The 25,087-nt window shown below is 53.0% G+C and overlaps 1 protein-coding gene across 1 annotated transcript; it reads left to right on the top strand.

Annotated features, from left to right (window-relative positions):
* Nucleotides 1-576: 576 nt before the first annotated feature.
* Nucleotides 577-21,920, top strand: PXDC1 (PX domain containing 1). Its single transcript, XM_036349286.1, has 5 exons — nucleotides 577-1,151; nucleotides 11,984-12,075; nucleotides 12,793-12,910; nucleotides 19,297-19,408; nucleotides 20,732-21,920. Exons 1-5 carry the CDS (start codon nucleotides 896-898, stop codon nucleotides 20,847-20,849), a joined length of 696 nt encoding a protein of 231 aa, XP_036205179.1. The 5' UTR covers nucleotides 577-895; the 3' UTR covers nucleotides 20,850-21,920.
* The last annotated feature ends 3,167 nt before the right edge of the window (nucleotides 21,921-25,087 follow it).

The raw sequence follows: 25,087 nt of genomic DNA on the forward strand, positions 1-25,087 counted from the left end.
ACGCCCCTTCCCTGCTGGGGCCTGCCCTCTCCTCTGTCTTTCCGGCCGCGTCCTGTCTGTCTGCAGCCAGCGTCCCGGCCTGTGGCACGACTGGAATGCACCGGGGACGCGGGGCGGGGGAGGACGCGGGGCGGACGCGGAGCGGGAGCGCCGGCTCCCGGAGACCGGGAAGAGGCAAACAGCCCCAACGCCCCGCGAGTCGGATCCCGGCTTCGGAGTGTGACCCGCAGCCTCCCTCCGCGCTCGGCCCAGCTCCCCCCAACCCCCACGCCCCCGGCGCGCAGCGACCCAAGGATCCCGAAGAGGAAAGAGGAAAAAGTCTCCAGAACCCGAGCGTGGGCCTGCTACGTCCTCCCTTGCAGCTTCCAGCCGTCACCAGGGCGCGGGGGAAGGAAGCCGGGAGGGCGGTCAGGGCGGGGAGGGGGCGAGGGGGCGGGACCGAGCGCTGGTTTCGCCCCAATTCGGTCGGCGGGGTCCTCGCGGCCCCAGCAGCGCGCGCTCGGGGTGGGCGGTGCCGGGCGTGGGCGGCGGGCCGCCCCCCGCCCCCCCCCCCCCCCCCCGCGCGCGTCCTCTCCCCGGAGGCGGAGGAAAGCGGACCGGCCGCAGCCCCGACGTCGCCGCCCGCGGTGGGAAGTGCCTTAAAAGCCGCTGCTCGGCCCCCGCCCGGTTCTCGCCGGGCTGTCTCGGGAGGGTTCGCGGAGGCCGGGGACTGGCCGCCGACCGACTTCCGACGGATCCCGGTCCCGCGGAGCCCCCAGAGCGGCCGACCTCGGCTTCGGAAAGACCCGGACGGACCCCGGGCGGCTCCAGGCACACCCGGCTGGCCCGGACGCGCCCCCTGCCGGCGGGCAGCGGGCCGAGGGCGCCGGCGGCGGGGGCATGCGTGGCCCGCGGCATGGCCTCGGCGGTGTTTGAGGGCACCTCGCTCGTGAACATGTTCGTGCGCGGCTGCTGGGTGAACGGCATCCGCAGGCTCATCGTCAGCCGGCGCGGGGACGAGGAGGAGTTCTTCGAGATCCGCACCGAGTGGTCGGACCGCAGCGTGCTCTACCTGCACCGCAGCTTCGCCGACCTGGGCCGCCTGTGGAAGCGCCTGCGGGACGCGTTCCCCGAGGACCGGCCGGAGCTGGCACGCGCGCCGCTGCGCCAAGGTGCGGGGGCGCGGGCTGCGGGCGGCGCCGCGGGTGGGGTTCAGTGGGCAGCGAGGATGGGAGGTCGTTTTAAAGTGCACGGAAGGGAGCGGGGAAGTTACTTCAACTGAGATTGCGGCTTCCCTCCGTCCTGGCACGGACGGGGGACACTTGGACCCTCCGCCCCCAGGCGAGGGGCGCCCAGAGTGGCCGTGGTAAGGGGACAGGGAGTCGCTCGTGGAGCCCCGCAGCCTTCCCGGCCTGGATACCAGAATAGGCGCCCTGACCGTCACAGCGGGCCGGTCACTGAGCAGTACCAGCGCGGCGGCCGGTGTCGGGGTGTCTCGGCGGCAGCCCCGACGAGTGGTCGCCTCCGTCCCTACTCTCGGGAAGGCCAGCTGCGTCCCCGCCCGCCCAGGGGCGGCAGTAGGGTGCTAGAGGGACTCATGGGAAGAGCTGACAGTGTCCAGTTGGGGGTTGCGTCCCGTCTGGCACCCCTCAGACTCCTCCCCCGGGAGGGGCCGCGCCTCTTCGCTGACAGAGGAGCCGGGGTGCGTGTTGCCACGCAGCCCTCTGTCACCGCTGGGGAGGGGCAGCCCCACGGGCAGCTGCAGAGGAAAGCTCGGGCCCCCACCCCAGGGGTGGGTCCACATTTGCTTTTGATTAACTGTGGCGGCCTCCTCCCTCGCCTTGTGACCGGTCCTGGCTCCTGGGGCTGGAGTTTTCAGAGATCTGCTGTGGCTTCGCATTTCCTACTGCCTGGCTGTCGCCCGTCCCACTGGCTGCCCTTTGGAGGCCAGGCGGGGAGGAGGTGGGAAGGAGGAGGAAGGGCCAGAGAAGCTAAAATTGAGATGGGAAGGATTGCAGAGGAGGAGAAGGGACCAGGACAGTCTGCAGGGCTCTGAGCAGCCTCGCTTCCCTTATATCCGCGCCCCCATGACTACCTGCAGTGAGGTGACACCCAGAAGCCTTCCTTTCTGCACTCCTCTAAGCAGAGACTGGGCGGCACTTTGGGGGCAGTTATGGAAGCTGAGGGTGGCCGGGACAAGTCTCCTTAGCTGCTGTCTACCTGAGGTCTTAGGATAACCTTTCCTTACACCCCTGGCAATCCCCCCTCCCACCCCAGAGTGTGACTTATATCTCATGACACATCCTCTGGCAGACGCGTCATTTTGGAAAGGCTCCGCAAGCCTGTGAGTCTGGAGGCCCTGAGCGAGACAGCTTGCCTTGCAGGCTTCTCTTTGCTCTCCCGATTCCCACATTTATAGCCATTCTGGAGCTAGTTTAGGATTATTTTAAGCATGCAAACAGTTTTCCTTGGGTTTGCTATTTGGGTGTGTGTTATTATATTTTTAAATTCAAATGAATGCCCAAATCAGGAAAGCTTAGTTGAGTGTTCTCCTTTCTGGAACAAGGTGGACCATGAATGAACTGGGGCCCCGTAGGGCCTTCAGAGCGCCTGCCTTCCCCTCTGCCCTCCAGGTCTCACTCAGCCAGGTGGCCCAGCTCAGCCGTGACTCTGGGCACCCTGTTCGGTTCCTCCTCTGTAACACAGTACCTGTTGCTCACTTTTTGTATGTGAGGATTAAAATGCAGAGTGGAGTGTCTAGCAGTAGGAAGCCCGGCATTAATGCTAGTTCCCCTCAGCACCCACTGCTTCTGGTGAGCCTTTGTAGATGGTGGTGGGAGGAGAGCGTGGCATTGGCTGCTCTGGGATGTGGTAGTGAAAAGTCTTACCTGGAGCAAAAGGGACGTGAGCGTGAGGCCTTGGCCCGCCCCGCACATGCCCCTGGCTCTGTGCCTTCTGTGTGCTGGGCCAGTTTAGGTTCCTGAGGTGTAGACACACAGTGAGTACCTCTGAAGAGTGGGCCACTCACAAGTGAAGAAAGGTTTAGGATTATGGGGAGAAAAGTAGACTTGAAAAGGACATGATAGGCCGTGGCTGGTGTGCTCAATGGTTAGAACGTCAGCTCATGCACCAAAGGGTCATGGGTTTGATTCCCAGTCAGGGGCACGTACCTGGGTTGCAGCTTTGATTCCCGATCCGGTCAGGGCATGTGCAGGAGGCATCCAGTAGATGTGTCTCTCTCACATCAGTGTTTCTCTCTCCTCCTTCTACTTTCTAAAAATTAATGGAAAAAATAACCTTGGATGAGGATTAACGAAAAAGAAAAGAAAGGATATGATAGGTACTTTCAATTATCTGAAGGGGGAGAAAATTCAAATGAGGTATTAGCCATGGTGGTGGTCATGGTGGTAGGGGCAGTGGGGGTGGTGAGGATGAGGACCAGCGGCTGGGTGAAAGGACCTATAGCAGCCCACGGTGAAACTGTTGGAACCTTTGGCTGGATTCCTGGCTCAGCAACCCGTGGGACAGAGGAGTGATGGCCTTAATTCTCCATCTAGTCCTTGATTCTCTGAAGGGAGGCAAGCTGGTCCCTCCCCCAGCACCACCTGAGTTTTGTACAATCCGAAGGGAAGTCCTTTTCCTTTTCAGAACTGTTTAAGTCCAGGGAAATAATTTTCTTAGTAAAATACATTCCAGTAATGTAAAAGAAAAGTCCACCTCATTTCTATGTGCCAGGTATCATCCTAGGTGCTAGGGACATGGTAGTGAACAAAAAAGACCAAAAAAAAAAAAAAAAAAAAAAAAAGAAAAAAAGAAAAATCCCTGCCCTCATGATTCTTATATTCTGGTTGGGAGAAACCTAGTAATAAACAAGATAAGTAAAAAATATGTTAGTGATAAATGTTCAGAAGATAAAAAATAAGTAAGTAAGGAAAAGAGCTATTGCTTATGGGGGCAGGGAAGGTAGGATGGTCCCAAGGTCTGAAAGGAAGTGACCTTTGAGTAAAGATCTGAAGGAAGGGAGGGAGCCAGGCCACATCACTACCTGGGGAAGAAAGAGGAACAAGTGCAAAGGTCCTGAGGCCTGCACGTGCCTGGTGACTTTGAGTAGTGAGAGGCCATTGTGGCTGGAGTGGAGAGGGTAGTTGGAGATGATTGGGGAGGTAGGGAGTGGGCAGATCGCACTCAGATTTGGGTTCTTACTCCGAGATGGAGAGCTTTGAGCAAGTGACTTGATCGAACATACGCTCCAGCTGCTGTGCTGAAATGACTCGGGAAGGAAGGGAGGCTGCTCGAGCTGCTGGGACATTGTGGCGGGTGCAGCAGAGCAGATGTGAGACATGGCCACGCACTGATATGTCTGGGACGGAAGAGCACAGCGTTGACTGAGAGACCAAATGTGGGTGTGAAGGAGCATCAGGCTCACAGCCAAGCTTTCAGCCTGAGAAACGGAATTGCCACTCACTGAGATGGGAAGCCTGCAGGAGCCGGGGTAGGGCTCCAGCTTTGAGTGTATTTCAGCATGTTTTCCAGATAAGCCACCTCATTGGGAGCCTGAGGGGCACAGGTGCACATGTCTGTTCACCTTATCACTGAAGATATTAACCTACCTGCAACCTCATGGACTGTCTGTGCTTAGATTTGAGGTCTGAGGGATGGGAGTTACGGTATCTAGGGTATTATCAGGATACACCTACCAGCCTCACACACCCTGATAGCTCAAGGAAAATGTGTCCTCTGCTCCCGGGCCCTGAGCCTGTCCTGTGGGCAGACAGGGAAGAAGCTCAGCGCTGCCCCGGACCAGCTGGGAGAACGCCACCTGCTGGATCGGACGGACTGCAGAGTCTCTGAGTTTACATTCTAAGAGGCTGAAGAAAGTGCCAGCCACCTGGGCCCTGGGCAGCAGAGCAGCCGCACAAAGGCCTTCTTTGCCCGGCCAGATGTGTGCTCAGTGAGCCTGCCCCTCGCCTGTGTCTCAGCTCCCACCCCCATGCATAGCCTCACCTCAGGATGCCCTGCCCCTCCTAATGGGCAGTTTTCACTTCTGGGGGTTCGGGGTGTCCTTTCAGGTTCACAGGCCAGTTTTGAGTTTCTTCCATATATAGTGCTCCTGGGCTGGGTGCTTTCCCGGACCCCGGCAGCATGGCCGCATGCTCTGCCACCGTCCCGGCTGGGACTGTGCACCTCCATGTCGCCTGCTCTTCCTCTTCCCTCCTTCTGCTTTACCTATCTTTCCCAAGTCCACACCCTGCTACTGTCCAGAGTGCCGGCGCTCCTGGTGTCTGGTCCGGTCTCTGCAAGTGGCCACGTGGCTGAGTTTGGTTCATGGTCCTGTGACCTCATCCCAGGAGATCTCACTGTGCTGTGGGCACAGGTGGCCCGAGCTAACTCTCAGCTAGAGAAGGAGCTGACATGGTGCTTCCCACCAAATTTCAGAGGAGAAACTCAGTTCCGCTTCTCAGATCAGAACTCACTGTGGAGTCCTGGCTGCCCTCAGGGACATGAATCCCCTTCCCTTCTTAAAACAAGGCTAGGCCTCACCTTTCTCTGCTGTCTCTTAATCAACCCTTTTCTGAAAGGTGAAAGATACGCCTGCATTGTGGACAGTGGCGATCCGGGAAGATTCAGAGTACCAGGCAGAGCTAATAAGCAGTGGGCACTGGGTCAGCTTGCCTCTTCTGGCTGAAGCCCAGCTTGGAGTTGCATCATGCTCATGGGATTCAGGAGTCAGAGAGGCTGAGGCTGAGTGGTGAGTTATGACCCCGACGTGCATTTGGCCCCCGTGGCACAGTCCTCCGGGCGGGTGTCCTGTGGGAGCTCTGAGCTCTGGGCAGTAAATGGGACAGTATGTTGTTATCGGTGGTTGGCATTGCCCGCTCACTGAAATACAGTTTTTATTGGTATTTTTGTTCACTTTTACTTTCTTGGGTGACAGTCAGCATCCACCGGTCACCCCCAGTTGTCACCACTAAAAAGATGGTCCCCTTGTCCCGGAACCTAGAAGCCCCAGAGCCCCGTAGTCGGAAACCTCTCCTTGGTGGGAAGGCCAGGGAGCCTGAGGGTTAGGGTCTGCTCTCCGTTCCGTCTGGGCCTGCTGTGGCCTCCCTGCGATGACATGATGGCAGCCCAGGTGTCCCCTTGGAGCTTACTCACATGCTGAGATGCCGCTCTCCAAGCACACACTTCCAGTCCATCTTCCTCTGACCCCGCACCCTAGACGGAGTCACAGCTGTGGACACAACCAATTAACTCCTTTGATAACTTACCCTGCAAGTTTTACTTAATTTTTGTTTAAGAACAAAACACTAACCGTCCTTCGCTGATAGGTAACTTGTAACCAGTGGGGAAACACTGAGCACCAGTTGGGCAGAGCGGAGAGCAGGAATGGATGTGTGATTACAGCCCTCACAGGGCATCTTCAGTGCCACCAGACCCTGTCCTGCCTCCCCAGTGAGGAAACGGAGGCCCTGACGGCTGGAGCACAGGTCACGGTGGGGGGGCTCAGGGGAAGTGGGGGAAAGCACTGGCTTTGGAACCAGACAGGGAAGGACTCAGATTCTGGCTCTGTCTTGCCGGTGACTTCAGGCAAGTGGCTTAGTTCCTAGAGGCCTGGGTAGTGATGGCAGTAGCGATGTTTGCGCTGCAGGGCTGTCGCGAGCGTGAAGCAGCGATCTCCACGGTCCCAGCACCACGCTGGGCACCTGACAATGGTTAGCTTTGGACTCAGGACCACGTGACCCTGGAGCTTTGGCTCTTTCCTTTGCAACTATTTTTTAATCACCTTTCCCAAAGGTGGACGGTAGTTCCGAATTGTGGACAGTCATAATAAAGGAAGTCATCCAGATTCCGAGAGCCAGAGGGTGGCCCCCTGCTCCTGAGAGCGCCCTGTCCAGGGGGCAGTCTCATGAGGGACAGATGACTGTGGATACCTGGGGCTGGTGTGTGTGCTACCATAAGAAATAGAGTTACCAGGTGGGTAGAGTTCCTGAGGCCAGAGCCTGCAAGGGGGGCCACGACTGCCCTCTGCTCCCATGGCAAACTCCTTCATGTAGCGTGTGAGGCCCTGCTTGTCTCAGCCTTCCCTACCCCTGCCCCAGCCACACTCCAGATCCCACTCCCTGATCTCCTTCTCCCTCCCTCGCCCCTTCCTCAGGCCCCCTAGTCTGAGAGGGTGGGCCCCTGGCTGTGAGTCTTCCTAGCCTCCCAGGTGACGCCCCACTCCCTGTGGCCAGTGTGCATCTCACTTCCATCCTCCCGGCAGCATGAAAGCCCTGGGGAGGCAAGGGTCCTGCTAGCTGTTGTCCGGGCACCTCCACACCTGGGGGACTGCCTGGCTGGAGCAGGAGGGCAGGCAGCACTGTGGGATGAGCAGATGAGAGGTGCTTCCTGTTGTGAGAGCTGAGAGTGGGGCGGTGTTCCCTCAGCACCTTTGATGTTTTAAGGCAGACTGGCTAAGTGAATGGCTTCTGAAACACGTTTGGGAAGGGAATTGTGCTTTCAATGGGAGAGCAATGAAGAGGCCTAGAAAAGGAGGGGTTCAGGGAAGGACACAGAAAAGATCGGTACTTTTTAAAAATATATTTTATTGATTTTTTACAGAGAGGAAGGGAGAGGGATAGAGAGTTAGAAACATCGATGAGAGAGAAACATCGATCAGCTGCCTCCTACACCCCCCACCACCGGGGATGTGCCCGCAACCAAGGTACATGTCCCTGACCGGAACCGAACCTGGGACCCTTCAGTCCGCAGGCCATGCTCTATCCACTGAGCCAAACCGGTTAGGGCAAGATCGGTACTTCTTAGGGAAACACTTACTTTCTCATATGACAAAACCACATTCACTTCAGGGAGCATCTGCCAGTTGTAGGAAGACACAGAGGAGGGAAGAGCATCTCCTCTCAGCCCTTCTTGGGTCCTTAGAAAGAGTAACTTTGTCGCTGCCTCTTCTGCCTCCTCCTCTACACCATTGAGCAAGGGAAGCCGGCAGGGAGGGTGAGCCAGCACCCCCCCCCCCCCCCCCCGGCCGTGTGCAGCAGGTGTCAGTGAGGGCAGACAGTCCTCTCATAAACGCTGCATGACACCTCGCAGAAGGGAGCACAGGACACTGAGATGGTGTAGAGGGGAGTGCCACGGGTCCCAGGGAGAAAGGCCCTCATTGGGATGTGTACGTGTGCAAATATAGCCACGTGGCTACGTTCCCCAGCTCATTTCTTAGCCTCCATTTCTTGAATGATGGCTACCTATTTAGAAAACAGGTACTTTGGAAGTAAGCCTATAAGATTTTCCAAAAAATTTAAAATGTTTTGTTTCCAAAATGTGTATTATGCTCAACCTTTAAAGAACATGTGTCTCCTAAGCATGCATGATGGCCCTGCGTTCCTGGTGTCATCCACACGGTCTGCCCTCTGTGCGAGGTGTTGATGGACACGTTTGCGCATGGAGAAGGAACTCTGGAGATGTAATTTATTATTTGACTTGGCTGAAAGGTCACGTTACCAAAAATCTTCCTGGAGCTCTATTGTGGAGTCTCCTCTGAGACTTGTGCCCTTTGGGTAATGGACACTCCTTCCTGTGCTTCAGAAAGATGGTCTTCCTTCCGAACTGACCGAGAAGACGCCTGTCTTTATTTCCAGAATTTTAGCAGCAGAAGGCTCAGGTTAGGTTCGGTCTCCCGAGTCTGTCCGTGGAGGAAGCCTGCGACTGTCTGAGGTGTTCCGCACAAAGCCTCTACTTCCTGAAGAAAACAGGACTTTGGACCCAGGCTTCTGAGATTAGGAATCTGGGTTGTTTGTGTTTGCGGTCACTGGTGGATCATTGTGCTGATGTCAGCGTGTTCAGTCTGGGTTTCGAGAATAAATCAGGTGTTTGCATGAAGAAGCTGATCCTGAAACCGACTGAAACAAACTGTGTTCTCAGTTTCCAAGGCTAAACTAGTTCACAAGCAAAAGGCACCCTGGCTGCTGTAGGCTGACTTTAACCCTCAAATGTATGTAGAATTGGCACACTGAAATGGATATATAATTGTGCTATCAATTTTTTTTTTTTGGTTTCAAATTTTTAATTGGTTGGGGCTAAATCTGGATAAAATTTTCACATCACAAATTATGAAGAGTGAAATCTTAACAGTTGAGGTTATATTAGTGTTTATGTTTTTATCAGAAATTAGAAAAACTCCCAGGTGCTGTGAAATCTACTAAGTCAGTCAGTTTCCTGATTGAAGTATCTGAATATGACTGGTAGTGGATGATCCCTTCCTGTCCTCACTGGACTGAATTCCATGGCTTCCAGAGTACGGTCACCCCCTGCTGGCCAGTCCTGGAACCACAGTCTCATAACCAAGAGGTGTGGGGAGACCACAGGTGGAGGAGCAGGTACAGTGCAGAGTGGTGAATTCTGCAGATGTCAGGAGAGAATTCTCTGGGAGCCCAGGTCGCCCAGCCTCTGATGTGGCGAAGGCTGTGCAGAACAGAGGGCATGTGCCTCCTCTTGAGGGCTGGATGAGATTTTCTCCTACACGAACCTGGAAGTGGGGGAACGTCAGCAGGAAGGTTGTTCCAGCAACAGGCAGCACTGCGTGAGGGTGGGCAGGTCAGCAGGCAGTGCTGCGTGAGGGTGGGGCTGTGTTTGGATGGTGTGGACCTGTTCCTTGGGGTTGGTGTGTGGGTGGGGGACTCACAGGGCACAGGGCCACTAAGATGGGCTGGGTCAGGCCGAGGAGGGTCTGTGCGCTGGGTTAAGATGCTGAGACTGTCTCCAGAGGCCTGACCGCGTGCTTCTCTTTTTCCTCTGGAAAACGGGTCACCATGAAGACAGGGTTCCAGGTAAATACAGTTCAGGTTGAATTTCAGATAGATCATGAACAATTTTTAGTAGAAGCCTATCCATACTAGTGCATTATTCATTGTTTATCAAATTTAAATAGGCATCCTGTGTTTTATTTGCTACATCTGGCCACCTTAAAAGATCATCATAGAGCAGAATGTATTCATCTGATGAAGTCTTACCCTTGGAGGTTATTAACCCAACCATAGGTTGAATATTAATTAAAGCAAAGATGTAACCAAAATTATGGTGTTAAAGCAAAGATACAAGAATTGTAAACTTCTGTACGGACTTAGGATTAAGTTATGCTCTTAACTTGTAAAGCGGGTGTGAAATGCTGTATGCTCTCCCTCTGCAGGAGGCTGGTCTTCCTGCAGATGCCCACAGTACTGTGTCCGAGCCCCGGCTGATTACGCGAGTAGTCCAGCTGTAGTAGAAGCTGAAGTACAGTAACGGTTTTGCTTATCTTGGAGTAATGGAGCACCTTGTGGGCATGATTGACATACTTGTCTCTTTAAAAAAACTTTCAGAGGATTTTGCTTGGTCCCTTTCCCTCCTGAGACTTCCCTGTAGCAAGCAGAAGATGAAAGCATTTTGGTGCAAGGCGTGTGCATGTGTGTGTTTGAAATTCTATTCCCAGGAATTCAGGGCCTGGAGAACAAGCATCCTGAGAGTCTGTCTCTGGTATTTTCTCCCTTCTGGTCCCTGCTTCCCGCAATGTGTGCCGGGTGATGTGCTGGGGCTGACAGCCTGGGGAAGAGCGGAGATGGTGGCCCAGTCCTTGTTGCTGGGGATGGCTGGGACACTGTGGCGGATGTGCCAGGCTGTGTGCATAGGAGCCTGGGGTTTCCCAGCCATCCAGTCATGACCCACCGTCCTGCCTCTGGGACTCCTGCTCCCTGGACAGCTGACCTCTGGCTGCCTGGGCCTGTGAGGCTGGGCAGGGTGGGCTGGACCAAGCAGGGACGCCTACATCCAAGGGGCAGGGGCTTCAGGAAGTTGAGAGGGTGATTCCTGGCCTCGATTTGAGCTGTGGAGCATCCTTCTGCTGTCACCAGGCTTTCAGAGTTGCCCTTGCCCATGTCTGGGGTGCTCCTGGTTTTCCAGGGACTCTATGTTGTAGGCCTCTTCCTTTCAATCATGTAGTATAAGAAGTTAATTTTATCATTTATATAGACTCAGTCATTGATTTGCCTAAAAACAACAAGCACCCATTCTCCTGTAAAACAAAATGAAACCAGAACTTCTAAAGAACTTAGACTCATTACTGATAACAGCTCTGGGATTTCAGCCATGTGTTTTGGTGAGAGCTCACAGGGCAGTCATCTTAGGTCACAGGACATGTGGGAAGAGGCATGCTTCCTTGGGAACCGAATATCCTCCATCTTCAGGAAGCCGATGTATAGAAACTGTAATGGGCGGGTTTGTGTTCCTCACTGTTCATGGGGACACAGAAATGTGCCCCGAGTCTCCATGCTGTAACCTATAGCATTTACAAAGCAATAGACTGCACTTCCTCACAGCGGCTCCGTATTTCTGGTAACTAACAAGGTCAGACGCTGGTTCCTGGAAAGTGCTGTGAGTCATGCCATGTTGGTTTTCTCTGAGTAGAAATCTGATTTTTTTCCTTCCAACGCCAGCATTTAAATGACTTATCTAACCATGGGCGCCATTCAGATGGGCCCTGCGGTCAGGTCAGCAGCACAGAGCGAGTCCACCTTGTGCTGTGTTGTGGGAGTGGGTGTGTCCAGGGCACCTCCCCTGGTGCAGCCACCATAGGCGGCGGTGAGTGGGCCCCGCCGAGCTCCGGTGGAGCCCAGGGTGTTTTTGGAGCCATCCCTGCTGCTCCCTCAGAGGCCACTTGGAGGGTCTGTCTGTGCTTATGCCTGCCTACCCCCCTCACTCGCTGTCCCTGGCTGCCAGACCTCTCTCTTCGGATGGTAGTGTCACCCCAAATACGTCCAGATCATTCACTGGGTCTTTGAAACTTCACATGAGGTGTGGAACAGGGCTTCAGAGGAGGGCTGTACGTACATGAACGAGGCTGAGTAGATGCACCCACCCTCATGCAGGGTGACACGGGTGGCATCCTCATCGTGGGAGGCCTGTTGTCTGTATTTGATGTGGGAGCACATTTCCTGGTCTGTTTTTCTGACTGTAGGCATATCTGTTTCCACTGTAGGACTGGTAGCCATAAAGGACGCCCATGACATAGAGACCAGGCTCAACGAGGTGGAGAAGTTGCTGAAGACCATCATAAGCATGCCATGTAAGGTGAGTGGGTCGGGTCCGGCTGGGCGGGATGGTGGCACATCCCACCAGCATCCACATAGCTGGCCTGCTGGCTCCCTTGGCCACCTGCCCCTCCCTGGAAGTGTCAGGCCATAGGGAGGCCAGTGGGTAGACCTGGGAAAGAAAGACTTTGATGAACTCCAGTGGCTCTATTGTTTCCTCCCTGGGCAGGAGGGAGTGAGGGGCCAAAGAGGCGTTGAGTAGGAAGGGAAGGGGCCCTCCGCTACAGTGGTCCTTGCTTTCCTGCTTCCATGCAGAAGCCCCTGGTCTGGCTGAGGGTGTCTGAGAAGAGGCGTGAGGAGCCCGAGGGAGTGTTGGCCTCAGCAGCGGCAGGTGGATAAGCAGCTTGCAGGCCTGGGTGCTGTGGTGATGAGGAACCGGCTGAGTCAGGCTACCACCTTACTCCTGCAGGCTGTTGCCTGCCTCCTCTGTGGGCACTCATAGTTTACTGTGAAGTGAAGGGAGCTGTGGGGAAATGCTGGCCATGCAGCACTGAGAAAAGCTAGCCAGCTTCTGTCACCCAGTCCTGCCTGTCCCAGGGGCTCTGTGTTTAGCCACGTGTCCATAAATAAACGAGGTCAGCGATTTCAGCCTCTTTCGCATGGTCGGTCCTGCGGGCTGTCTGAACAGCTCTGGGTAGCACTAGATGGGGCCACCTTGTAGAGGATTAATTTTAGTAATTAACCCATTTCTCCCCAGTATTCTAGGTCAGAAGTTGTGCTCACCTTCTTTGAAAGATCTCCTCTGGATCAGGTGCTAAAAAATGACAGTGTACATAAAATTCAACCCAGCTTTCAAAGTCCAGTGAAAATTTCAGGTAAGAGCTACAGAGAAGGCCTGGGGGAAATGCCGCAGGGGTTTCTAGGAGCTTTTCAGTGCGGTGCCTGCGTGGCTGCACCCCCCCGCACCCCCCTCGGGCTCCAGAAAGACAGCTCAACAGATGGTGAGCATCTTGGGTGAGAGGCTGCTACCAGATCCCTATGAACAGTGTGTTTTCTGACCCAGAGTTCACACTCCGCCTCCATCCTAAGGGAGTTACTTGGCATATAAATTGGAGCTTAAGAAGCAGTATAATGATGAAAACATCAATGAGGCATTTCTGAAGCAACCTTCTGGAGCCAGTAGTCTAGCCTGCTGAAAAAGATAGTGCACATAATGTGGCACTGAATTGTTCTTAGTCTAGGGCAGCTGTGGCCAAAGGGGAACACACCGTCTAGGTATTTGTTAGCATTGATAAATTAACTAAAACATTAACGAAAGAGGCAAGGTTGGCCGCAGTAAGTAATTGTGCATTGAGCAGAGCGCTGGCCAGCTCACCTGTGGAGTCACATGAAAGGAAGGGGGCCCTGGACTTCACCCTTTGTGGTAGCTTTCTTAGCTCTAGTTGCCCCTGTCGTAAGAACACTGTTGCTTTCTGCAGTGCTGTCTGTGAAGGCCGCTGAGGGTCGCAGGCAGGCACCGGGCTTCCCCAGGCAACAGGCAGTCCACTTGTTTTGGCCTAAGAAGTAGCGTTTGCGTGGAGTCCTGCAGGGTCTGCCAGGTGGGAAGGGAGGGAAGGCAGCGGGCTGCAGGCTACCCGTGAGGGCCTGCAGAGCATCCTGGTCTGTAGGAGGCAGAGGAGGGATTCTGGAGGAGGAAGGAAGGAAGAGGAGGAATGGAGGAGCAGCCTCTAGAGGAAGTAGATGAGAGGGGAGAAGAGCCCAGAGCCGGCTCCTAAGAAGAAATTGGTGGTCGTGGTGAAGGGGAGACCGAGGAAGCCAACCCGGAGAATGTCATTGGTGGAAAAGTGTCCTTGTTGAGTTCTGTGCCACAGCGGGGACCAGAGTCCTCATTGTGTGTTAGTGAGGTGTGCAGGGTGGGTGAGGTCTGGGAACCTGGGATGGAGAAGGTACTTCCAGGTCTGACTGTGTGAGGATGAGTGGGAAGCCTGGGTTTGTCTGTCTGCTGCTTTTGATGTCTATACAGCTTCCTGTGTATTCCTGGCAAGAGAGCAGGGGTCAGAGCCCTCCTCCTTCGTGGTAGAGTGAAGGTGGCTGTCGTTTATCCTGGTGGGTGTCATGGGCTCCAGGCCCGGAGGCTCGGGGGGCTCCGGGACCAGATGGCCAGTCCTGCTGGTTGCATGCTGCCCGCTGGAGCGGGGCAAGCTCTGTCCTCAGTACGTGGTGGAAGGGTCCCAGCACTGGTGTCCCTGCTCTGCCTCAGCTCTTTCATGTTGAGCAAGTGGGAGAGCAAAGAGCAGCACAGTCCTTTCAGGGCCGGTGTTGGTACAAGAGCTGGTGTGCTTCAGGTTGGCTCCACGTGGAGAAGGACCGACTCGGGCTGTGTGGCGTTGCCTCTGAGTACCTCCCAGAGTGCGACCGCATGGAACATCCCAGCCCTCTTAGTGGCCTGTCTTATCGGTGACAGTGACGGGTAAATGCAAGGCCACGTCTGCCCTAAGGAGCTGCGAGGACTGAGATGAAGGGATGGCGGTAGAGTCCCATGCTGATGTTTAAGTATGTTCTCCCTGCTTTTCCAAGAGGACTGAGGACAGAGGTTTTGGCTTGCCCTGTATGTGAGCCTCAGTGAGGCCCTGCGTGGGTGACCAGGGACACGGTGTCCAGGTCTAGGGAGGCAGGGTGCTGACCTCCTGCCAGCCGGGAGCCCAGGTGGGGGGGTATGCTCTGTCCTGGGGACGTAGCAGTCACTACTCCCCAGTGTTGGCTCTGCACAAAACACTTCATAATAAACGGGGCTGCCAAAAAATGGAGTTTGTAAATATCTACTGCGCGTCGGTCCCCGAAATCCTCCAGCTAGGCGCCTGTCCAAGGAGCCCATGCGCGAGGTGACAGGCTTGGGGAGCACCAATCGAACCGTTCCTGAGCTGAGTCTCTGACAAGAAGGGGTGTCCTCCTCTTCTGCCCTCATCAATGGAGCCTGAAGTCTGGGAGTCTCCCTTTGAAGCTTCCCAGCATAGACTAGCGTGTAGGTGTGCCGGCCTGGGGGTGTTCCACGGAGGTGGGGTGCACGCTCATTGCTCACTGCTCGAGGAGATAAATATACGAAGACAAGGCACTGTGGTAAATTAGGAGACACTTTTCAGTCAAACTGGGGTTTGCGGTGGCACCGACATCCCTTTGAAGAACGAGTGCACACATTTGCCAGTGGTGCCTTTCAGTCTCCGACCCCTATTCTGGGGTTGCTGCATTCGGGGGTCCCCCAGGCTTGAACATCCACAAGTGTCTCTATCAGCCTCACCCTGTCCCTGGCTTATAGCCTGGATGCTGACTGGTCATCCCACAACTCTGGCTCCCTGAGCTCAGTAATTTCTCAGAACCCGGCATCCACAATAAAACCCAAGCCCCCCAGTCATTCTAGGCATGGCAGAGTCTGGCTGGCTCCAGCTTTCTGATTTTGTCACCACAGCACCCTCTGCTGCAGACCCTCCTGGCTGAGCTTCGCTCGTGCTGTGTCTGCCCCTCCACGTCCACTCCTGTCCTGCTAAATTCCATTCATTCAGCAAAATGCCCTCACTTGCTGCGACTCACCCAGCCCCTCCTCCTCCTCTCCCCGGAGATTTCCTAGTGCCTTCTCATGCTATTGACATGGCATTTAGGGAGGAGGTGCCATGGGAACGGGCACTGGCCTCCCTGGCTGTGAGAGGCTGCTCTTCACACTGGCGACTTAGGTGCATCAGGCCTCTGCAGGCACAGCCTCCTCTCTAATATTCAAACTGTGCAGTGGCCACGGGCCCCACTAGGTGGCGCCAGGCCCTGGTGGTGCGAGAACCGAGCCAAGTCCTGGGCCCACAACAAGGGCAATGGATTCTCTGGTGATGCTTTGGGTCAGTACAACCTCAAACAGTCCTCAACCCATGTTAATCTAACTATTATCAAACATAAGAAAAATAGAATATATGAATTAATGAACTGAAGGACTGATAGCATATGGAGCGCTGGAAACCATGGCTGCAGTTAAAAAAAGAAAAATCGTTACCACAGTAGTAATTACTGCAGAAAAGATCCATTAATAGCTGCTAAGATTAGTGGCAAAAGTTTCAGGAGAAGTAGGATTTGCATAATCTGGATGCATCTCCCTAACAGTATTTCTTAACCACAAGGGAAATATAGTAACCTTTGGGGAAACTGGCAGAAGCCTCCTTACCCAGGTGATCCAGGCCCACATCCCAGGAGTGAGGCCAGTGACATCACACACCCAGGGCTCCTGCTAGAGCGAACCACTGTGGTCAGAGCTCACGGAAGCATCAGACACTTCGAGGGACGTCAGTAAAATAACTCACCAGTCTCTTCAAAAGTGTCCCGGTCATCAGAGATGAGAATTTACGGAGGAACTGCCAGAGGTCATAGGAGACGAGGACACAGCCGCTTAATGCAGCAAGGAGTCCTGCATTGGGTCTGAAACCACAAAAGGCTGGTCAAACTCAAGGGAGGGAGATGTTCCGTGAACAGACCTGTGCCACGGTAATTCCCTGCGGTTGGTAATCCTACCACAGTTACCTAAAAGGTCAATGTTAGCAGAAGCCGGTGAGGGATATGTGAGAACTCTGTGCTGGTTTCACAACTTTTTTATAAGTCTAAAATTAGCTCAAAAATGTTAACAAAAATAAGAAATGGCAAAGCAGGACTCTACTTAATGTGAAAACATGTAGCTTGAGAACGCACCATTTCATAGAATCAGTCATGTATGTGATTAATTAAATTGGCCAGTGATTTTTTTTACTGTAGGCATTAAGCTGGCGTCTAAGAAATTAAAATGCTGTAATTTTTCTGAAGTCACAACACTGCTTTTGTTTCTTTTTATTTGCATGACACAGCAGATATGAAGACATTAGCAACCATTCCGCAAGCACCAGGTGCTTATTCGGTCTTTACAAATGCCACCTCGTTTAATCTGTACTTGTGCGCTTTGGGGTGGATACTGTTGTTCCCATTTTACAGAAGAAGAAACTGACTGAGCAAGAAGTAACCTGCTCCCCAGGCAAAAGTAACAGAACTGGAGTTTCCTCAAGGGCCCAGGTGGCCTTGCGAATAATTAAACCATATTCCTATGCACAAAGGCTGAGCACAGGCAGCTAAGGAATAGTTTGCTACATGTCTATTTTGAGGGGGCTGGTCAAGATTCCATTTTTTAGAGCTTCAAGTTTCACATTTAAGAAAAATTAGGAAGCCCTAGCCTGTTTGGCTCAGTGGATAGAGCGTCGACCTGCTGACAAAAGGGTCCTGGGTTCGATTCCAGTCAAGGGCATGTACCTCAGTTGCAGGCTCCTCTCCAGCCTGGGCCCTGGTCGGGACTCGTGTAGGAGGCAACCCAATGTGTTTTTCTGACATCGATGTTTCTCTCTGTCTCGCCCTCTCTCTTCCACTCTCCCTAAAAAATCAATGGAAAAATATCCTTGGGTGAGGATTAACAACAACAACAAAACACAACAACAAGAAAGATTAGGAAGTTCCTCTACAAGGTATCTCTTCAGAACGTTCAGAAATGTTTGAGGCACTGACATTTGTTTCACTTGTAAGGCTCCCCCCATCCCCTTGGTTGGGGTGGGGTGCAGAAAGGTGCTGGGGCCATCTGCTGACTGTGCTGACGTCACTCTCAGGTCTTCTGTGCTTCCTGGGAGAGACAGATTTGGGACAAACTTAATGAAAGCAGCTAAAGAAAGTGTTTGTTTTGTATTGTTTTCATTCGGGCTCCCATATGTTTGAAATTGAGAGGGGAGGGAATCTTAGTCTTTCTGGTTAAGAGTTAGTCACCTTCAGAGTCACTCAGGCTCCGGTAAACATCTTCTTGCACCTTCTCACACCTCCGAAGGGAATTGACCCTGGAGGTTCCCAGCGCCCATGTCTGTTGGTCTTTGCTCCTTCTCATGACTTGCAGGCTCTCTCACTGGTTCTCATGCAGGGAAGGTGGCAGCTCTGCTGGACCCCACCTAACGTCACTGGGACTGGGACTGGCTGAGCTGGTGTTGAGAAAACCTGTGAAGTGTGAGCTGTCACCTCTCCAGAAAGCCATCTGGAAATTTTAGTAACTAGTTACTTGGAAAATCTGAACAATGAGTTGTCATTTTAATCCTGTAGGGATGAGGAGGAAACCTTATATTTTTCTTTCTTCATTTTTGTGTAGTTTCCCTAATTCTCTTCATGTGGAGAGAAATTTAACAAACTGAAAACCAAATACCTAGAAAGATTAAAAATAAGCATCCACTTATAAAAAGCAAATCCATGCATGGGAATAAAACGATCTAAGTTATGGTCAGATGTCAGAAAAAATAAATCTCCCAAACAGCAATGCGCCAGGTGCCCAGTGAGCCGGGTGCCCTCGCTGCCAGGGGAGAAGGGCCATTTGGAGCTGCGTGTCTGTGTGTGAGGCCCTGACTGGGAAGATGGTAATCTTTTGGAAAACCCTTTGAATTTGAGAATGCACCAGGAACTTTCCAGTTGAGGGTACTGAGTCCCCAGATCATAGAACCCCTGGCTGGTCTGAGCCCCAGTGGTGCGGTAACAGCTACCACACCCTCGGGCACCGCCATTCCACCACTTCCAGCGCCCGACAGACCAAGACCTGTGCCCTCAGAAAGCTAACACCACAGAGCCAACAAGACATATGAAGACTTTTTCTTTGTGGGCCTTTTTACATTATCAAAGTTTGTGCTTGTTAGTAAAAAGTCAATTTACATGGCAGAATGAGAGAAAGTGAAAAGTGAAGTTGCCCATTTGGTTTAAGACACACACTGATCTCATTTGATCCATGTGGCAGCCCCCGGGGGTGGGGGGGGGGGCCCGAAGGTGCTGTCCTGCCTGGCAGATGGGAGCTTAGAGCCCTGCAGAGCCATGCAGTGTGCCGCGGACGAGACCAGGACTCAAACCAGACTGACAGATGTGGGCTCAATGCTCTTTCTGCCCCAGCTTCAAACGCATGCGGAGGGTGTCTGGGAGAGAGCTCAGACATTCCTGGGGGAGAGAGGCGCCTCCCGCTTGCACAGGCCGGCAGGTATGGCTCCTGTGAAGGCTGCGCCAGCCCCTGAATCGTGTGCAGGACTCCAGGGTTGGCTCCAGCTGCACCTGTGGGTGCAGAGTGTTCCCTTAAAGTGTGGGGGAGACAGGGCAGCAGGTGGAGGGGGCAGTCTGCAGATCGTTGTAAGCCCCAAACTTTAAAACTTCAAAATCCGACCTGACCTGAATATTTACCTGTTGCTTTCATTTTCAGAGATCATGAGGTCCAACGGGTTTTGTTTAGCAAATACGGAAACTATCGTTATCGACCACAGTATACCCAACGGAAAAGAGCAGCACCTGGGTGTGGATCCGGCAGAGCATTTGTGAGTACGCTGGTCTGCATGTCGTTTTACAGATGGATCCTGGAGCGGGTGGCTAGGGCAGACTGGGTTCACCCCCTGCAGAGCTCTGTAGGCAGGAACTACCCGTGGCCACAAACACCAAGCCATCCTGCATGTATTTGGACACTTATTTAGAGAGTTTTCCTTTTCTAGAGGACATAAGACTGTGGTCATAAACCTGTGGGAACACAGTTCCTTCGTCCTAGTGGCTGGCTAAGTGGCCAAGATTCAGGGTCTGGTCTGTGCTGGGCCCTGAGGGGGCACAGGGACCACAGCCTCCTTGGTGCCAGGCCTGGTCTCCTGGGATGGGGAGAAGCGGCACCTGTACCTCGGCCTCACGTCGCAGGGCTAGACATTCTTCAGACGCCCGGGTGCTGGGGCCTGGCCCGGGGGGCCTGCTCTGAGGAGGGGAGGATGAGTGACTAGTGAAGGTGGGACAGCCAGAAACACCACTTCTCCGTTCTTCCTCTCTTTTAGCAGAACTTTGGCCATGAGTGCCCTGAGGAAGCTGGCACTGGGCCCCCTTGAGGCACAGCCGCCTTCTCCTTGGGAATTATCAGACAGCAGCTTCAGGGAGTCATAGCGTGGCTTCTGTCGACTGTCAACAGAACAAGGGTTGTGTGGGTGTCAGGAAGTGATTTAGCCTCTCCTGGCACCTCTGAATCTTTAAAGTGGGACCACTGTGTCCTCCAGCATCCACTGTGCAGACCTCAGGTCCCAAGGGTGGCACACCTGGCTCAGGAGCCCAGAGGCAGCGCTGGGTGTGCAGTCTCCCTGTGGCCAAGAGAAGCACACCCATGGGCAGAGGGGCTGCTCAGCATGCCAGGCCCCGGCCCATCCACTCCACTGAAAACAAACATGGACTAGGACAGATTCATGCTGGGACACCCAGGCGAGGACTGCAGGACACAGTGTGACCCCAGGAGTGACATCCCCGGGTCGGGGAAGCCCTGTCAGCCCCATGGAACGGGCTCTTTCTTAGTGTCTCAGATGTCGCTCAAGTAGGTGGTGCAAGAACCCTTCACTGTGGTGTCATGAAATGCTGGCGAGGCCGAGGGGTCCCTCCTGTAAAATGCTGCTGTCCCTTTGCACACCCAGCCCTGCCACACGCGCACGGTACCTGCTGTGTGTGTATGGAGGGCGCGTTAGTTCATGCCGTAATGCGGGGCTGGCATAGTGGAAAGCCCTCCACAGTTTGACATCGATCCTAAGTGCCCTCCTGCAGTGACCTGCTGTACTCTCTCCGTCTGGGTGGCACTGGGGGTGAGCCAGGCGCAGCCCTCACCTTTGTCCTTCCTGTTTCAGGTTTGAGAACGGCAGTGAGTTCACCTCCGAGCCGGAGGACGGCGATGACCCAGCAGTTTATGACACCAACCTGTCCTATTACCACCTGGTCCCCTTTGAGACGGACATTTTGGACTGAGTCTTCATGGGCCCTCCTCAGCCCTCAGCTGCTGGTTCTGCTGCTATTCACTGGGCCCTATCCCACCAGGGCCCCCGTGCCTGCACTGACTGAGCACGGCTCTGCTGCCAGGCCCCGCACCGAGGCCTGGTGTTCTGTGGTGAGTGGAGTAGTGGGGGTTCTGGGCTTAGCACCGACCCCACGATCTCCAACAGCCAGGAGTCAGGCCCGGGAGTCCGCGATGCCTGCTGCTGAGGAAGGCCCTCTCCCACTGCACACCCCCGGCCTGTTTCTGCATTCCTAGGACTCGCTCGCTCCCCGTGTGGAGGAGCCACAAGTGCCTGCAAGACATCATGATGCCAGGGGGCCACCCAGGGCCTTGCTGGGTTCCTCCTCGCCTGTGACTGCTTCCTGGGAGGAGCCTCCTCCTGGTGCAGGGGCCCAGGGCCAGGCGCCCCTCCCTCCTGCCATCCCCAGCACGACAAGCACACAGAACAACCCACGTGAGATCCTGTTGCGTCCCAAGTTCTGGGCGACACAGGCAGGGCATATTAAGTAACCAGCCTTTTCCTGAGAAGCTGGATGTGTGGCTTCCATTGTTTTTCACCTTTTGTCTGGAACCTGAGGGCTGGCTTTGTGGCAGCCACAGTGGATGTTTACCGAAGGGGACTGTGGATGGGGGCAGGAACGGGGGACCGTTGATCACGGGGTGCTTATGAGTTGGGGCTGAGTTAGTGATGCTGCTCATCAGGAAGAGAACCCTGCCTGGCCTGCCAGCATCTCTTCAGGGGCCCAGTGCTATGGCCACCTGGGCCCCGAGGTTTGTCTCTGGTTACCGGCTCTCCACTATGGAACTGCCATAGTAACGTGAGGGGAGAGAGTGAGAGGAAAGCCACGCACTCGGTTTGCCCGTTTCCCTCTGCCCTCAGGGAGGGTCTGGGGTCTGTGTGCTTATTTCCTTTATTTCTTCAGTGTCTACTAAGGACCAACATCTGCTAATGTAAATAATAATAAATTATTGAAAATCCTAATTATTTTACACAGTCTGTTTTTAAATCTATTTTAATGAAATAAAATATATTACTCTCCTTTTCTGGATGTCGTGTTTGCGTATAAAGGTGTGCCTCCTCTTATTCCCTCCAGGGAGGGGTGGAAGCCAAACCCTGCCCTCAGGCTGGTCCGGAGCCCCGCCCCTCGTCGTTGAGCAAGGTGTTTGGTTGGTTGTGTAGAGTTTTCCTCTTCATGTTCCTCGTTGGAACATGTTCTGTGGCCCAGCTGCACACGCGGGATCCCCCTTCTGCCTTCCAGCTGTGCTCAGTTTACTGCACCCTCCTTTCAGGGGGCTGTTAGGTGGCTGATGGGGGTTGACCAGTTGCCTTTCTTCTCATGAGGGTAAAATTCACTTCTGTCCAAGGATAGGGCTGGTTGCTTAGCGGTTAAGGTTAGAATCTATCACCAAAGAAGTGGAAACATATGCCCACACCAAGACTCAAAAAACCAATTTGCTCATGTATCATCCAGTGGATATTCCTGGAATGCCTGTGTGCTGAAGGGGCACTACTCACACCGGAAACCGAGGCTGCCTGGTGAGCGGTGGGTGGGTGTGATCCCAGCTCTGGAATTACAGTGAGCCGTGAGAAGCACCTTACACTCAGGAGCAGCAAAACCAAAGCCATGTATCAAAAGGCTCCACTGTGAAACAGGCGGGAGGTGTCCACAGGAAGCCACCGCAGAGCTCTGGCACTCAAATCCACACATTGCAGGGACTCCCAGAGTTGCATCCCAGCGGACAGGCCACACACTGTGAGGGTTTAATCTTCTGGAAAAAAGAGAAAAAGAATATTTGTAACAGCAACATACTGCTGAAGATTGCCTCCATGTTTACTTCTGGTTATGTGCTTCTCCTATGTGAACACAATAACATCTTAGTGTTATCAGAGAATAGCGTGGCTTGCCTGTCTCCCTTCATGGTTGCCATTCTTTTATCGGAGAATTGCGTGGCTTGCCCTCTCTGTTGCTAGTGGGAGAGGGGCTCTAGGGGCGCCACTGGAATAAGCATTTCCAGGGGCCCCCACGGGAGGATAAGATGTAGAAAGCTTTATTTGTGTTGAATTACATCCCCTGGGTTGCAAAGTTGCATTTCCCTTAAACCAGTCCTGGAAGAAGCTCAGCTAGGGATTCAGCAGAGCTAGAAGCTGGTGTCCAGAGTTCCCCTCCCATGGTGGAGCTGGGTCCAGCACAGCATCAGCCCATCAGTCCATTCCAGCCCATCAGTCCATTGTGTGGGGCCGCATGGCTGTGGGCCATGTGGGCCAGTGCAGAGTGTGACAGCCCCACAAGTCAGGAGTCCGGCGCTAGCAGCAAGAAAGGGAACTCCCTTGTTCCGGAGCTTATGTATCTCAGACTTTACACCCTTGCAGAGCCATGCCCATTCCTTTTTTCTTTTCTTTTCTTTTTTTTTTTTTAAAAATTAAATCTTTATTGTTCAGATTATTACATTTGTTCCTCTTTTTTCCCCCCATAACTCCCCTCCTCCCAGTTCCCACCCCACCCTCCGCCCTCACTCCCCACCCACTGTCCTCATCCATAGGTGCACGATTTTTGTCCAGTCTCTTCCTGCATCTCCCACAGCCCTTTCCCCCCAAGAATAGTCAGTCCATTCCCTTTCTAAGTCCCTGATTCTATTATGATCACCAGATTATTTGTTCACTTGATTCTTAGATTCACTTGTTGATAGATGCATGTTTGTTGTTCATAATTTGTATCTTTACCTATTTCTTCTTCTTCCTCTTCTTAAAGGATACCTTTCAGCATTTCATATAATACTGGTTTGGTGGTGATGAACTCCTTTAGCTTTTCCTTATCTGTGAAGGTCTTTATCTGACCTTCAGTTCTGAATGATAGCTTTGCTGGATAAAGTAATCTTGGTTGTAGGTTCTTGGTATTCATCACTTTGAATATTTCTTGCCATTCCCTTCTGGCCTGCAAAGTTTCTGTTGAGAAATCAGCTGACAGTCGTATGGGTATTCCCTTGTAGGTAACTGAGTTTCTTTCTCTTGCTGCTTTTAGGATTTTCTCTTTGTCTTTTGCTCTTGGCATTTTAATTATGATGTGTCTTGGTGTGGTCCTCTTTGGATTCCTTTTGTTTGGGGTTCTCTGCGCTTCCTGGACCTGTAAGTCTATTTCTTTCACCAGGTGGGGGAAGTATTCTGTCATTATTTCTTCAAATAGGTTTTCAATATCTTGCTCTCTCTCATCTTCTGGCACCCCTATAATTCTGATGTTGGTACGCTTGAAGCTGTCCCAGAGGCTCCTTACACTATCTTCGTATTTTCGGATTCTTTTTTCGTTTTGCTTTTCCAGTTGGGTGTTTTTTGCTTCTTCGCATTTCGAATCGTTGACTTGATTCTTGCGCTCCTCTGGTCTGCTGTTGGGTGTCTGTACAATATTCTTTATTTCAGTCAGTGTATGCTTAATTTCTAGTTGGTTCTTTATCACAATATCAAGTCTCATTAGATTTCTTGAGGATCTCACTACATTTATCGGCGGTCTCACCAGTCTTTTCGAGGGCCTTACTAAGTTTATCGGCAGCTTCTAGACAGTTCTTGAGAGACCTTAAAAGTGTGGTTTTGAGCTCTATATCTTCCATTTCTGACATTTGTGTCCTGTTTCTTTGTCTCTGCATTTTTTTATCTTTTCTTGGTGCACCCCCTAGTGGTCTTTGTGCGCAGTCTTGTTGTAGTTAAGCCTTGATTGTTGTCGGTCGGCAATACCGGGGGTGATTTGACCTCCAGGCTAACTGGCTATCCCATTCCTTTTTTCTGGATAAGGTGTGCAATTAAGTGATTTTTAGTAAATTTACAGCTAATGGAGTCATCACCACAATCCAGTTTTAAATTTTCCTCTCCCCTTAAATAGATGCCTTGTGCTTGATTTCAGTAAGTCTTAATCCCATTCCCAACTTTGGGCAACCACAGTGCAGGCTTTCGGCCTTCGTGGATTTGCTTTTCCTGGACATCTTATAGATCACACAGAATGTAGTTTTCGTGTCTAGCTTCTTTCACTGGAAATGTTGCTGGGACGCCCATGTCCTAGCAGGTGTGAGTGCTTTATTCCTGTTGTGTGCAACAGTTGATTGTATTAATGTACCACGAGTGGTTTATCCAATTATCAGCTGACAGACATTTGATCTGTGGACACTTTTTGACATTATGTGTTACGGGGCTATGAACGTTGGAGCTAAAGTCTTTGTGTGGATA

Source organism: Myotis myotis, unplaced genomic scaffold (assembly GCF_014108235.1).
Source record: "Myotis myotis isolate mMyoMyo1 unplaced genomic scaffold, mMyoMyo1.p scaffold_m19_p_2, whole genome shotgun sequence".
Lineage (NCBI taxonomy): Eukaryota > Metazoa > Chordata > Mammalia > Chiroptera > Vespertilionidae > Myotis > Myotis myotis.

Excerpts from the sequence above, each read along its gene's own strand:
- PXDC1 (XM_036349286.1), top strand. The coding sequence starts at position 896 with ATGGCCTCGGCGGTGTTTGAGGGCACCTCGCTCGTGAACATGTTCGTG. Across the intron at positions 12,911-19,296 it reads AAGTCCAGTGAAAATTTCAG|AGATCATGAGGTCCAACGGG; the intron begins GTAAGAGCTACA and ends TTTCATTTTCAG. Across the intron at positions 19,409-20,731 it reads GTGGATCCGGCAGAGCATTT|GTTTGAGAACGGCAGTGAGT; the intron begins GTGAGTACGCTG and ends TTCCTGTTTCAG.